Genomic DNA, 16,388 nt, shown 5'->3' with positions numbered 1-16,388 from the left:
AATTAACATTAACAGAACATGCAAGTCGATGTGTGTCCTTCTTTCCCAATTATATTGTGCACTTTGAAGATGTTTGAATAACAGTCAACATTTTACTTTTCCTCAGCCAGCAAGACGAGTAACGAACAGCAAAACCACTAGCCTGTCAATCTACTATACCCCATAGTAGAAAAGTTTACCTATTATATTGGTCAGTTTGTCGAGAAGGAAATAGCCTATTCCAAACAGACTATGGGACCGTTGTGGGAAGATGGATCCCAAATTCATACAACCAGTAGGCCTAGGCTACATTAAAAAAAAAACATTAAAAAGCAATGAGTCTGATGCAACAGATGAGAACGTTTAGCTTAACATGTTGATGAAATATTATTTATTCAAATTATAAGCGCAGCAATGCTCACAAGGCAGTAGGCTACGCGCGAATGTTCCTTCCATAAAGCAATTAGTGGAAAAACACCATTTTTAAAAGGGCACCTCACATGCGAACGGTTTCATGTGACAGAGATGAAAATATCCGTTAGAGATTTAGAAAGGGAGGAGATTCTAGTAGGATACTTTTAAGCAAGTTAAGACATGCCTCATATGTATTAAAACATTGAAGTTTAAAATAATTAAGTATATTTTTTTACTGCCTCCAGTTCATAGTAAAGTGGTTTGTCAGGCGCGCTGATGTCTGTCTTAAATTGTGGTTTGAGATGCTGCAGCATCTAGCGCTGTCTGACAGTTTCCGCTCAAAGGCTCTGTATCCGTATGCTGTAGGCGTGTGATAAATAAGATGCTTAACGAATGTACTCTAGCCTATACGCGCCAATTTAATTCCACTAAATAATGCAAATTTACCTGCAGACTGATGGGCATTGACCAGTCAAATGTACTGTATTTACATCAAGTAATAGGCTAAAAAGCATTATTTCACAATGAAGAATTTTTTAATCTTCTGGACAATTGGCCGTTACCAATTTTATTTATCGGCTTTTGAAATTTGTTATAGGCCAAAAGCCAACTATTACTGGCTAACGAAACCCTGACTCACACACGTTGTACACTCCATCCCATGCATGTACACACGTTTTCACATGGCGTGATCCTCCTCAAACAATACTATAGCCCCCCCCACACACACACAGTTATACACTCACACACAATCACATGGACTTTTCCTGACAACCCTACAGTATAACTGGAACTGTTATAGACTCACCTCCACCATCTCTCCACATGCATGTTTGCTTGATGAACATGAACTAATCACATATTTTAGGACTGTGACAGCAGCTAATATGGTGCAGATGAATTCAGAGAGACAGGAACTTAGTGGCCTTTCTAAGTTCTTGTGTTTTAACTTCTACTGTTATAAAACCCCTAGACTCTGGTAATTTCTATGGCGACAGCTGGCTGGTCAGCTAAAGCCCTGGAATGCACCAACTCATACCCAAACAATGTCAGAACTTGGGGTAGAAGAGTTGGGTGGGTGTGTGTGTGTGTGTGTTTCCACAAAAGAGAGAAATCTCAGCTAAATCATAGATGAATCATCCGACACGCTTGTTAAGGTGTGAAAACAGTAGATCCTTTTGAATACATTGCAATGACATCCACCTGTCTCTATTTGAGTGTTGTTAAACTCGCATGAGTTTTAGGTCTACACTTCATAGCTTCCTGGCAGCTGTTGGCGTCTATATGCTATGCAAGTGACTCGTCGGTATTCCAGGAAGTAGCCTTTTTTTAAATGGTATTTAATGGGAAAAAATGTAGCGCATCTTGCCGAAGTAAATTAATCAAAACATTTAATTTGGTATATAGCGCACCTTAAATGACCGTGTTTTCACGAATTTGATGATTCAAAAGATTAGGGGACGTCATTTGGAAGTAAAACGGAAGAAGTGGTTACTTTCACAGGGTATACATTAGTTCCTCTGTGTCCCCACAATTACTCCTTTAAAATTTTTTTATTTCTAGATCTCAAATTCACAAGTTTACAGAGTAACGTTTGTTTAGTTGCTTTAGAAGTAAGTTTTCAGAGAAAGGACCATCTGAGCTCCTTAGTTTTAACATTAACTGTTGTGAGCGCAACACAGACAGAGGGAGTAGTTTGATCAAAGTTCTCATATGTCACGCCAATATCTGTCCCCTTGAAGGAAGGTGGATCCCCCTCAACCAAGCCACTGTCTTCCGGATATCCATCCCTCTGACAACTCATCAGCCTCCCTCACACAGGAGTCACTCCTCCTCAGGGGCCATAAAGTTTAATAGCCATGGGAACTTCCGTCCCCTCTCCTAGTGACAAGTTTCTCTTCCCCCAGAGCAGTGGAACATGACCAAAAGAGTGTGAGAACAAACTTCTCCCTAAAAGGGGCTAATTTTTTTAAATACGGTCATTTTTGAAGTCTTGTACCAGTAGAGAATAACTTTCCGGAAGAACACACACGCAGTAATCTCCCTATCAGAAAGTTAATCAACTGAGCTGCCGAGGAGGAATGTGTTCTCTTCAGTTCAGCAGCCATTGTTCTCTATAAATAACTAGCCAGGCAAGCGGTCAGGCCAACTGACAGGCTGGGGAACAGTAATTCGTGGGGCACTACTTGTATTGCGACCCAACTCCGTCTGGAAAGGCTGGGGCAGAAGCCAAGAAACGACTTGTACCAAATAAAAGAAATACACACAGGGACTCTGACAATCTGTAGACTATCAATAACACTTGAAAGGCTATCTCTGTAATGTTATGACTTGCTCAGAGTGAAAGGGCTCAAATAGTGTCTTTATAAAGAGGGACTGATGGTGAGTAACAATTCAATATCATAAATTAAACAAACAGTGAAACTCTACTCAGCCCTTTCAAGAGAGTTTTGGAAGAAGAGTCAAGTCTGATGCAGAAAATAAATAATGTGCCTGTAACATAATCTGTGGCCAACTTTTTAAAGATTTTGGCAGGCGTTGATTGTAACATATTACAAACTGTAACATGACTCAGTTCAGAGTCTTAGAAGAAAATGTTTGAAGCACACTGATAAATAAAGGCTACTTGAACTAACTGGACACAGAGCAGTCTAGTTTATTTTTATTTAACTAGGCAAGTCAGTTAAACAAATTATTATTTACAATGACGGCCTGCCCCGGCCTAACCCAGACAACGCTGGGCCAATTGTGCACCGCCCTATGGGACTCCCATTCATGGCCGGATGTGATACAGTACTTCTCTCACAAGCACCGACATCATACAAGTTATGCAAGTTAACACCTGGGCAATTACGTTAGGAATAAACATGGCCTTTCAAAGATTCAACTCATGAGTAATAATGAAAACATTTATTATCATAATAAACTCAGCAAAAAAAGAAACGTCCTCTCACTGTCAACTGCGTTTATTTTCAGCAAACTTAACATGTGTAAATATTTGTGTGATCATAAGATTCAACAACTGAGACATAAACTGAACAAGTTCCACAGACATGTGACTAACATAAATGGAATAATGTGTCCCTGAACAAAGGGAGGGTCAAAATCAAAAGTAACAGTCAATATCTGGTGTGGCCACCAGCTGCATTAAGTACTGCAGTGTATCTCCTCCTCATGGACTGCACCAGATTTGCTAGTTCTTGCTGTGAGATGTTACCCCACTCTTCCACCAAGGCACCTGCAAGTTCCCAGACATTTCTGGGGGGGAATGGCCCTAGCCCTCACCCTCCGATCCAACAGGTCCCAGACGTGCTCAATGGGTTTGAGATCCGGGCTCTTCGCTGGCCATGGCATAACACTGACATTCCTGTCTTGCAGGAAATCACGCACAGAACGAGCAGTATGGCTGGTGGCATTGTCATGCTGGAGGGTCATGTCAGGATGAGCATGCAGGAAGGGTACCACATGAGGGAGGAGGATGTCTTCCCTGTAACGCACAGCGTTGAGATTGCCTTCAATGACAACAAGTTCAGTCCGATGATGCTGTGACACACCGCCCCAGACCATGACGGACCCTCCACCTCCAAATCGATCCCGCTCCAGAGTACAGGCCTCGGTGTAACGCTCATTCCTTCGACGATAAACGCAAATCCGACCATCACCCCTGGTGAGACAAAACCACGACTCATCAGTGAAGAGACATTTTTGCCAGTCCTGTCTGGTCCAGTGACGGTGGGTTTGTGCCCATAGGTGACGTTGTTGCCAGTGATGTCTGGTGAGGATGTGCCTTACAACAGGCCTACAAGCCCTCAGGTAGCCTCTCTCAGCCTATTGCAGATAGTCTGAGCACTGATGGAGGGATTGTGCTTTCCTGGTGTAACTCGGGCAGTTGTTGCCATCTTGTACCTGTCCCGTTGGTGTGATGTTCGGATGTACCGATCCTGTGCAGGTGTTGTTACACGTGGTCTGCCACTGCAAGGATGATCAGCTGTCCATCCTGTCTCCCTGTAGCGCTGTCTTAGGCGTCTCACAGTAAGGACATTGCAATTTATTGCCCTGGCCACATATGCAGTCATCATGCCTCCTTGCAGCATGCCTAAGGCACGTTCACGCAGATGAGTAGGGACCCTGGACATCTTTCTTTTGATGTTTTTCAAAGTCAGTAGAAAGGCCTCTTTAGTGTCCTACGTTTTCATAACTGTGACCTTAATTGCCTACGTCTGTAAGCTGTTAGTGTTTTAACGACCGTTCCACAGGTGCATTTTCATTCATTGTTTATGGTTCATTGGACAAGCATGGGAAACAGTGTTTAAACCCTTTGCAATGAAGATCTGTGAAGTTATTTGGATTTTTACGAATTATCTTTGAAAGACAGGGTCCTGAAAAGGGACGTTTCTTTTTTTTGCTGAGTTTAGATACTGCTGCCCAGTGGCTAGGTGTGTGCTGTCACAGATACAGTGCCTTCATAAAGTATTCATACCACTTGACTTTTTCCACATTTTGTTGTGTTACAGCCTGAATTTAAAATGTATTAAATTCGACTGGCCTACACACAATAAATACCCCATAATGTCAAAGTGGATTTATGTTTAAAAATGTTTTTTTACAAATTTACTAAAAATGAAAACCTGAAATGTCTTGAGTCTAAGTATTCAACCCTTTTGTTATGGCAAACCTAAATAAGTTCAGGAGTAAAACATTTCTTAACAAGTCTCATAAGTTTCATGGTCTCACTCTGTACCATTATGGTGTTTTAACATGATTTTTTTGTAATGACTACCTCATCTATGTACCCAACACATACAATTATCTGTTAGGTCCCTCATTCGAGCAGTGAATTTCAAACACAGATTCAACCACAAAGACCACTGAGGTTTTCCAATACCTCGCAATGAAGGGCACCTATTGGTTAATGGGTAAAAATACACAACCAGTAACTACAAAGATACATGCGTCCTTCCTAACTCAGTTGCTGGAGAGGAAGAAAACCGCTCAGGAATTTCACCATGCGGCCATTGGTGACTTTAAAACAGAGTTTAATGGCTGTGTTAGGAGAAAACTGAGGATGGATCAACAACATTGTAGTTACTCTACAATACTCACCTAATTGACAAAGTGAAAAGAAGGAAGCCTGTACAGAATACAAATATTCCTAAACATATGTCCTGTTTGCAACAAGGCACTAAAGTAATTCTGCAATAAATGTTGCAAAGCAATTCACTTTTTGTCCTGAATACAAAGTGTTATGTTTGGGGCAAATCTAATACAACACATTACTGAGTACAACTCTCCATCTTTTCAAGCATAGTGGTGGCTGCATCATGTTATAGGTATGCTTGTAATAGTTAAGGACTGTGCAGTTTTTCATAATAAAAAATAAATGGAATGGAGCTAAGCATAGGCAAAATCCTAGAGGAAAACCTGGGTGTCTGCTTTTCACCAGCCACTGGGAGATGAATTCACTTTTCAACAGGACAATAACCTAAAACACAAGGCAAAATCTACACTGGAGTTGCTTACCAAGAAGAGAGGGAATGTTCCTGAGTGGCTTTGTTACAGTTTTGACTTATATCTGCTTGAAAATCTATGGCAAGACCTGAAAATGGCTGTCTAGCAATGATCAACAACCAATTTTACAGAGCTTGAACTTCCAGATTTGTTTTTTGGGCCAAGAAGATCATCCGGATACACCCCCAGATGGTTCAAAAAAACAAAGCTGGAAGTTCAAGAAAGTGATTTGTGACACTCCCCCAAATGGTGCTCCACCATGCCCTGTACTTTTAGTTTTTTACAAGCAACTTATCCCTTCCCATTCAACATACTTTGGGATTCTTGGGTGTGAGACACCAGATTCTGGACCTGCCGTATGCAGTACCTCACCAATGACAGTGTCAAAGAAACTCGTACAGTGACTTCAGAAAGTATTTGTATTTATTATGGATTCCCATTAGCTGCTGCCCTTGACTTTTATCAACATTTTTATGTTATAAAGTGGGATTAATATTGATTTAAATGTATTTTTTTTGTCAACAATCTACACAAAATACTCTCAAAGTAGAAGGACATTTTTAACTGCTTTTTGGACCCTCATTAGGGGTCTCCCGGGTTTAGGGGGTTGGGTTGACATGCCAGTCACTCACGATCCTTTAGTCGCACCCATAAACGTTTGCTCCCTCTGAAATGGAAGCCGTACATATCACCCTCTGATATATCCTAATGAAAACATACAGGGGCGTGATCAGACACATGTTTGGTGATAAGCTAAGGCTGACTAACGTTGTCGTAATTTCCCCACTCACGCCACTTGATGCTTTTGCTTATTTAAAGCACAATGGCGTACATTTGTACTGACCCTCGTCGGCTAGCCTTTACGAGCTTCCACAAATGGTTTAAGGTGTTTGTATATCACAGGGTTCTCTGTGTGTGCTGTAACAGTTGCACTGTGAAAAGGGGTGGGATGGGGGAGGGTACATCGACGCCAGTGTTTGTGTAATTGAACATGGGCTCTAAAGCATCTTTTGTAAACGCTCTTTGTTGATGTTAGGAAGTGACTGACCGCAGAAGGCCGTGTGCACTCTGCAGACCTGATTTTTGTCCCGATTTTCTGTCGAGCAAAGGCAAGGGTGTGCGAGTGTGGGTGTGAAATGGGATGGGGTGGGAGTCCACTTCTCCTGCTCCATTCTTACCTCTCTCCCCCGGTCTTTGAATGAGTGGGTGTTGCATGGGAAATATGGGCAAGCCCTGTAATTAATGGCTCTCTCTCTCTCTCTTTTTATCCCCCCCATTTGTGGCTTATTATCATTAGTCACATTCCATCAGTTCTCAGGGAGCACTGAGGCGTGCGAGCACTTGTTTGTGGTGATTTCTCTGGGTCTGTCTCGCTCTTTTCCTCTCTCGCTCTTTCTCTCCCTCATTCTTCCCTTCAATTGTCCTATATCTTTTTTGTCCCTTTTTCTCTCTCTGTGTGTGTGTGTGTGTGTGTCTGAGTGACTGACTTGGGCTTGATTTGAATGAGATGGTGGTTGTGTGTGGGAGTCGACTCCAGTAAACAGATGATGGCCTCCCAGGAATGCTCCGTAGTCGTCTGGTTGCTTGGCTAGGCCCAGACCAGTTGACCTCCTTGAGTTCTGTACCTACAGTATACCTGAAAAGCCAGACCCCAATCCCTGAAAACCTAGTCTGTATCCATGGTGACCTCTCCAAATCCAAGGGCAGTACAGCCAATGAGAACCTGTATAGGTCAATTGAAAACCCATGTAGGCTAGTAAGGCTATATCTCACAAACACAAATAAGCATATACATTGGCCACACATTTAGGCTCTACACAAACAGGCTTGTTCCGCAGCTTTACTTTGACAGTAGGCCTAGACACTGTATACTCTGTTCAGTCTGCACAGCTTGACCATAGGAATCCAGTGCATTAGCTTCTGTGTCCACTCCAATCAGTAAAGAGACAGAGGGGAAAAGGAATACTCCATTACTCTGAGGTGAAAGAAACATTACATAACAGATAAACCAATTACAAGCACACATTTCCTCCCCGCTCTCCTTTCACAGTGATACCTAACCTGCCGGCTAAAGCGCCCCCAAAAAACAACGACTTCCCCTGGAGGCAAAATCGAATTTGGAGATCCGACTACAAGAATTGAATCACCGCTCCATTCGCCCTTTCTCGTATATAAAAAAAAACTCTGAATGAAGTTTAGCCTGATTGGATTATTGCTTCGGGAAAAGGAAATAATTTCCAAGTCAAACAGGACGAAGTGGAGTGAGAAGCCAGTGTGCCGTACGTTTTCTGGCAGCTTTATTTCCGAAAATAAGTTTGAGGGAAGGGAGTAAAGAAAAGGAAAAAAAGGATTAACAGACGTTGAACTGACCCAACTGTTGCTCTTGGACCGTGAACGCACAGGCCTGCAATATTTTTGCCATCATTCAAAGTGACAACCACGTAACTGGGCTGTGCCAAATTCACCATGACCCGCGATGGTATTACATGCGACCCCCAGAATCCGGTGGTCATGGAGGAAATGGGAGAAACACTGTTTGTTGCTATAGTCTTTCACGGAGTTAACATGTCATTCCTGGCGGGGCTGCCCTAGGCTCTGGGGCTGCAGCGTTCTCAGGGTTAGCAATCCTTCTTGCGAGGCAGGGTTAGTATAGGGAAGAGTCGTGACATGCTCACAAACGTAGGGGAGAGTGGGGTAAGTTGATCCACTTTTGTACATTCAGCATCACTCCATCAATGGAAATATGGTATTCTTTTTAACAAAGATATCTACATATATTTCAGGATGTTGTGTATCACTGGAAAATCTGAATTCATCAAAACATTAGTTTTGAAAACATAGCTTGTCAAAAAAAAAGTGGTCTCTTGGCACAACTTAACCCGAGTATGGGTCAAGTCGAGCCACGGGACAGGGTAAGTTAGGAGCTTACACATTTCTCTACTGAATGAAATATTACCACTACTGTACCTTTTTTTAAAAACCATGTCTATCTTTATTTCCCAAACACAGGTCAACACAATCACAAAGCTCTTTTTTTTCTTTTAATCATTTAAACACTTTTAACATGGGCCAGCCCATGTTTGTTACCTCATATCACAGTGATAATGCCTTGCAATTACACTTAAGAAGAAAACACTTACATTTGCTCAACCTTTGCCTCAACTTACTCCATGGCCATTGGCTTAACTTACCCCAGGGTAAACCTTTTAACTATATTAGCCCACACAGCTACAAGGATGCACTTTAATGCTCTCTTTAGGACCTCATATTGAAGGTTATCGAGACCCCAACTGATGTATAGAACAAAGTGATCTACTTTGGTTTAGATACAAGAATTCTGAAAAACAATAAATTCATTTGACTTGGTGAAAATCTGTTTTTTGGACCTTACTTGCTTACCACTTTTTCCATGTGATTTCTTCTTTCACAGACCATGAAATGATGACATCTTCATTAATATGTGATCAAATGATACATTTTGTGTATGGCTTCCTAGAAACAAGGGTGGCTCGATTTTACCCCACTCTCCCCTATCTGGGTTCAAATATGATGTTAAATCATTTCTATTTTCTCTGCTTAGTCTTTTTCAAAACAATACAGCAAAAACATTTACATTTACATTTAAGTCATTTAGCAGACGCTCTTATCCAGAGCGACTTACAAATTGGACAATATAGAGTATCAACAGAAACAAACAGCAGTTGCTATAAAGTAGGTGCATAATAATATATAGCTTTGCACACCTGGATTGTACAATATTTGCACATTATTCTTTTGAAAATTCTTCAAGCTCTGTCAAGTTGGTTGTTGATCATTGCTGGACAGCCATTTTCAAGTCTTCCCAAAGATTTTCAAGCCAATTTTAAGTCAAAACTGTAACTAGGCCACTCGGGAACATTCAATGTCGTCTTGGTAAGCAACTCCAGTGTATACCTGGCCTTGTTTTAGGTTATTGTTCTGCTGAAAGGTGCATTTGTCTCACTGTGTCTGTTGGAAAGCAGACTGAACCAGGTTTTCCTCTAGAATTTTACCTGTGCTTCGCTCTATTCCGTTTTATTTTTATCCTAAATAACTCCGTAGTCCTTGCTGATGACAAGCATACCTATAAAATGATGCAGCCACCACCACGCTTGAAAATATGAAGTGTTACTCAGAGATGTGTTGTTGGATTTGTCCCAAACATAATGCTTGGTATGCAGGACAAAGTTAATTTCTTTGCCACATTTTTGCTGTTTTAATACTGAAGAAAAATAAAAACGCAACTTGTAAAGTGTTGCTCCCATGTTTCATGAGCTGAAATAAAAGATCCCAGAAATGTTCCGTATGCACAAAAAGCTTATTTTCTCTCAAATTTTTGTGCACAAATTTGTTTACATCCCTGTTAGTGAGCATTTATCCTTTGCCAAGGTAACCCATCTACCTGAAAGGTGTGGCATATCAAGAAGATGATTAAACAGCATGATCATTACACAGGGGCCCCTTGTGCTGGGGACAATCAAAGGCCACTCTAAAATGTGCAGTTTTGTCACACAACACAATGTCATGGATGTCTCAAGTTTTGAAGCAGCGTACAATTTGGCATGCTGACTGCAGGAATGTCCGCTTGAGCGGTTGCCAGATAATTTAATGTTAATTTCTCTACCATAAGCTGCCTCCAATGTCGTTTTAGAGAATTTGGCAGTACGTCCAACCGGCCTCACAACCGCAGACCACGTGTAACCATGCCAGCCCAGGACCTCCACATCCGGGCTCATTCACCTGCAGGATGAGGCCAGCCACCCGGATAGCTGATGAAATTGAGGAGTATTTCTGTCTGTAATAAAGCCCTTTTGTGGGGAAAGACTCATTCTGATTGGCTGGGCCTGGCTCCCCAGTGGGTGGGCCTATGCCCTCCCAGGCCCACCAATGGCTGCGCCCCTGCCCAGTCATGTGAAATCAATAGATTAGGGCCTAATGAATTTATTTCAATTGACTGATTTCCTTATGAACTGTAACTCAATAAAATCGTTGAAATTGTTGCATGTTGCGTTTTTATATTTTTGTTCAATATACTTTAGTGCCTTATTGCAAACAGGATGCATGTTTTGGAATATTTTTATTTTGTACAGGCTTGCGTTCTTTGCGCTCTGTCATTGTAGTTACTCCACAATACTAAACGAAATGTTGTTGATCCATCCTTAGTTATTTCCCCCATCACAGCCATTAAACTCTACCTGTTTTAAAGTCACCATTGGTCTCATGGTGAAACCCGTGAGCGTTTCCACCTTCCCCAGCAACTGAGCCCGGAGGGACACCTGTGTCTTTGTAGTGACTGGGTGTATTGATACAACATCCAAAGTGTAATTAATAGCTTCACCATGCTCAAAGGGATATTAAATGTCTGTTTTTTTAAACTCATCTACCAATAGGTGACCTTCTTTGCAAGTAATTTGAAAACCTCCCTGGTCTTTGTGGTTGAATCTGTTTTTGAAATTTGCAGCTTAACTGAGGAACCTTACATTTATCTGTATGTGTGGGGTACAGAGATGAGAGAGTAATTCAAAAATCATGTTAAACTCTATTATTGCACACAGACTGAGTCCCATGCAACTTAATAAGTTGCTTGTTCAGCAAATGTGTATTCCTTAACTTATTTAGGCTTGCCGTAATAAAGTGGTTGAATACTTATTAAGGCATTTCAGGTTTTTCATGTTTAATAAAAAAAAAGTGAAAACATAATACCTCTTTGATATTAGGCCAGTGACACAATCTCAATCCATTTTAAATTCACGCTGTAACACAACAAAATGTGGAAAGTCAAGGGATATGAATACTTTCTGAAGGCGCTGTATGTCAAGCTTTCCAAAATTAAAGATGTATTGGATTATACTTTGCCATTCTTTAGATTTTGAGGCTTCCACTTTATACCAGTTTTTTAAAATATTTGTATTTTTTATTTAACTAGGCAAGTCGGTTAAGAACAAATTCTTATTTACAATGACGGCCTACCCCGGCCAAACCCTCCCCTAACCCGGACGACGCTGGGCCAATTGTGTAGCGCCCTATGGGACTCCCGATCACGGCCAGTTGTGATACAGCCCGGGATTGAACCAGGGTCTGTAGTGACACCTCTAGCACTGAGATGCAGTGCCTTAGACCGCTGCACCACTCGGGCGATATCTATCACTTCCCATCACATTCTCTGGAATATTGCCAGGATACATTACATGGCAAGTTCTAGGGGCTTCATATCCCAGGACATCTTTTAACACTAAGCAGACATTATCTCAAAACATCTTCTGACATTCCCCAAAAACATGTGTGGTTGGCATCTACATGGCCACACAGCCGCCAGCATGGCTGCTGTGTGCCTAACTGTTGGCTTTTGATTCTAGGAGTGATTAAAAAAAAAAAAACGTTTCGATTTTCCAACTAAACTTCCTCCATGTTCTTGAGTTTGTAGAAGAACAGAATGTTGTGTTCTGCATATATTGTCCCAGTCTTCCACTGAGATGTCCATCTTCAGTTCCTTTTCCTATTTTTTTAATATACAGGGTTGAGTCTTTTCTAGAGGGCAATCAGGCTGAGACAGTCTTGGATGTTCCTTGGTTATATGCATTTTGAATAACACGAATAGTCTCAGTTGGTATTGAAGATGGTTCTGTCATTTCTATCTAATTTGAAATCTTTCAAATACGTTTTGAGTTTGCTTTTGCCTGCATGGATTGCCAGATGGGTGGGGTTTTGCATTTCTGGAAGTTCTATTGGTTCCATTGAACCAGGCAAGCTCAATGGAACCCGGCTGAAGCGTTTTAAGTGATTTCAAATAGTGTTTGAACCAGGCAAGCTCAATGGAGCCCAGCTGAAGCTTTTTGAATGATTTCAAATAGTGTTTTTAACTCAGGTATGCTCAGGAAAGGGGGATCACGACCTGACAACTTGTAGCCAGAGGAACCCTTTTTTGTCTTTTAATTTGTTTTTGTTGTTCCTTCGCCGGATCAAAGGGGATAGTCTGTCTTTTGGATCGTGTTTTGTCAGTGTGTCCTATCTTCCCTCCGAATCCCGACTCAATGTTTGGATTGCTTGTTTTGAATGTTCACCAACTAAGGCATCAATCAAAGAGCAACTTTGCCTCTGGTGCCTTCAGTTGATAAAACTTTCCAGGGAAATGTAATTACTTATACATGAGCAGGCTATCAAGCGGAAAAACAAACGTTTGTAGAGGAAGTGCAAAATTATGGCTTGATGTAATTCATGTCAGGTCAAAATGATACAGATAAAAAAAAAAAAAAAACGGTGGTAATTATTATGCTTGAGTAAAAATGTTCTCTCGTTAATAGTTTGGCCCCCTGCCAAGCCTTCACCCTGTTTCCCAGATAAAAACCTCTACCCCTCCTCGTAAAGAGGGCTCCATTGTGATGAGGAATGAGGTGTGGCAGAGGGGTGAATAGTTTATATTTCAGTGTGTCTCTTTCTCTTGCTCCTCTCACTACAGACAGAGAGATCCGTCTGAACTAGCAGGGGATAATCCTACTTCCGTGCCAGTGACTAAAGAGAAAAAGGGAGGGGGGGTGGGGGAGTACAGAAGTGGAGAGGGAGATGTGCAGAGGTAGAGTGAGAGTTAGGCTGGCTATGTCCCAGATGGCACCCCTATTCCCTATATAGTGCACTACCTTTGATCAGAACCCTTTGGGGCCTCATCAAAAGTAGTTCACTAAATAGGGAATAGGATGACGTTTTGGACGCACACAGTATGTTGGTGCCAGGAATGACTGTGGTTAAAGTGTCTAGGGGTGTTAGTGGCTGAAGTGAAGTGTTTTTGCCTGGTAGCCTAGAATTGGGGAGGGCTTGGAGCAATGAGTGTGTAGTACTGAAAGCTCTCTATGAGTGACACTACTTGACCTGGCTTTTGATAAGAATGGCTTCCCAGGCCAGTGAAAACGGATGTTGTTGGGAAAAGGCAGGTCTGACTGGAATTTCAATGGGAATGGGCTCCATTTTGTCAAACGTGCGATCAAGACAAGTCACAGTGCGCAACCAAACAGTGTCGCTCAGGGGGATAATTAATTATTATGGAGTGCAGGAGACCTGAGTGTGAACCCTGATTCTGAACCTGGTCTGTCACGTGTCTCTGCTGGAGCAGGATTAGATGACTTCCTATTTTTACATAGACTTGTGTTTTATGTGTTGGGATCTGAAGGGATTTGTTCAATAAGAAACATGCTAAATAGTGTTGGTAACACTTGTTGCTGCTAGCACTTGTTGCTAACACTTGAGGTGTTGCGGTAAGTGGACATTTTTATATATACTTGGACTGGTATTCCTTGGTTTACAGAGATGTTAACCATTTGTCCCTTTGTCTCCCTTTGTCTTGCAGATTGGAGCTGTAGAGGTGTTTTTAACCAAACCAAGCTGCTGGGAGGTCAAGAGGTGACATGCCTCTGTAACGCATTGTTGGAAACAAATGGTGAGGAAAAGCTATCCTATTCATTCGTCAAATAGAGGTATAAGTTGTAGTTTATCAGTTTGTACAGGGCCTTGTTTTTGAATGTAAATGTGTAGTGTACAAGTGTATGTACAAGGGACTTAGAAATGTTGTGAATCTCGTCTATGTACTGTATATACGTACCTATGGTTAAAAATAGTGTGTGAATCTCTCTCTCTCTCTCCTGGTTGCCAGAATGGTTGCCATGCCTCCGGGGATGGTGCGACATGGTTTCTCAGTCCCAGCGGCGGTCCCAGTACTGTCGCTGCTGCTAGCTGCCAGCTGGCCCTCCTATGGCCTGGCCTGGGCCTCTGACCCCTCCTCCACCCCCTCTTCCCCTTACCCCACCTTCACCCGCACAGACGCCCTCTTCGAGCACCTGGCCCTGCACCCAGACCCTGCAGTCGGGCGCATCTACGTGGGGGCGCGGGACCACCTCTTCCAGCTGGACCGCAATCTGACCGCCGAGCTCCAGGACAACACGGGGCCCGTGACGGACAGCCGCGAGTGCCTGCCCCCCGTCACCGAGAGCAACTGCCCGCAAGCGCGGCGCACCAGCAACCACAACAAGCTCCTGCTGGTGGACCCCTACGCCATGGAACTGATCACTTGCGGCAGCGTCAACCAGGGCATCTGCCAGAAGCGGAGTCTGGACTCGGTGGGTACGGTGCTGTTCTCGGCCGAGCGGCCCGTGGACACGCAGTACGTGGCTGCTAACCATCCCAACGTGAGCACGGTGGGCCTGGTGGTGCGCTCCCGTCCCGACCGCCAGCCCGTACTCTTTGTGGGCCGTGGCTACACCAGCAGCCACCCACCCATCTCCACACGCAACCTGGCCCAGGAGCCCGTCTTCTCCTACGAAGAAACGGCGAAGCTAGCGGTGGCGGGTCGTCTCTCGGAGTACGACCACCACTTCGTGGCGTCCTTCGCCCACCGCCAGCACGTCTACTTCCTGTTCTACCGCCGCGACATTAAGTCTCAGTCTCGCGAGTACCGCACCTACGTGTCACGCGTGTGCCTGGACGACCAGGCCTACTACTCGTACGTGGAAGTGCCCCTGGCCTGTCGCTCGGCGGCCGGGAAGAGCTACAACTTGCTCCAGGCTGTCCGCCTTGGTCTACCACCCAAGCAGAGTGGGGACGATGCTGAGCAGGCAGAGGTGCTCCTGGGGGTGTTCTCCACCCGGCAGGCCTCGTCCACACGACCCAGCGAGGACTCTGCTCTTTGCATGTTCAATCTTGACGATTTGGACCAGAGGATCAACTCCACCAGGGACCTGTGTTACACACAGTTCGGCCGGGACGAGGGAGGGGGGGAGGCGGCCTACATCGAGTACGAGGTCAAATCCAACTGTGCCAACCTGCCGTCGGTGAGTAGGAGTGGGGATGAGTGGATTGACTTGCCAGGTCCTTATTTTATACAATCCTGGGTTCAGATAGTGTTCGTAATCTTTCCAAATCTTTTAGCATTCGCTTTAGCCCGTCTTGAGACTCAGATGGACGTGGTTTGGCATTTTGGACTATTCAATTCATTTCCATAGTGTCAAAGAAGCTCACTCAAGCCCACTAAAGTATTTTAAATAATTTCACATACTATTAGAACCCAGGTCTATTTGCCAATTCCTTATTGTGTTGTTTCTCTGGAAGCACTTTAGTTTACAGTCCCTTTTATTGCTGATATTTAGGCTACTTCGTATGAGGAAATTGTGGGGCAACAAAGGGTACTTTCCGGTGCCCCTTGCCAAAAATCCAACAATTTGTAACCATTCTGTGCCAGATTGTAAGCAGTAATCCTTGTTTTATTGTGTCTGGTAGTGTTTTATTTAATAGTTATTTTCAGCTGGTATGTATTACGAAATGACATGGCATGCGATTGATACGTTTTGGTCCTTATTTGAAAACCTAGTGGTAGTATTAGAATATTATGAAGCGCTAATAATGTAGCATGTAATGTAGCTGTAACCGTGTTTTAAGTACTTAGAAGGCAACTAGAGGATGGTAAAATAGAGTTTAACTGGGTTTCC

The 16,388-nt window shown here is 43.1% G+C and overlaps 1 protein-coding gene across 3 annotated transcripts in view; it reads left to right on the top strand.

The window, feature by feature from the left end:
* The window catches only part of plxnb1b (plexin b1b), a 116,603-nt gene that overhangs the window by 63,047 nt on the left and 37,168 nt on the right, over positions 1-16,388 (top strand). For all 3 annotated transcript variants that reach the window (XM_029776301.1, XM_029776300.1, XM_029776302.1), the window contains 2 exons: positions 14,258-14,347; positions 14,561-15,734. In XM_029776301.1, coding sequence (XP_029632161.1) covers positions 14,562-15,734 — 1,173 coding nt within the window. In that variant the 5' untranslated portion in view covers positions 14,258-14,347; position 14,561. The remainder of the gene's footprint in view (positions 1-14,257; positions 14,348-14,560; positions 15,735-16,388) is intronic.

This window comes from Salmo trutta, chromosome 14 (genome assembly GCF_901001165.1).
Source record: "Salmo trutta chromosome 14, fSalTru1.1, whole genome shotgun sequence".
Classification (NCBI taxonomy): domain Eukaryota; kingdom Metazoa; phylum Chordata; class Actinopteri; order Salmoniformes; family Salmonidae; genus Salmo; species Salmo trutta.
This window is presented reverse-complemented; position numbering and strand designations above follow the sequence as displayed.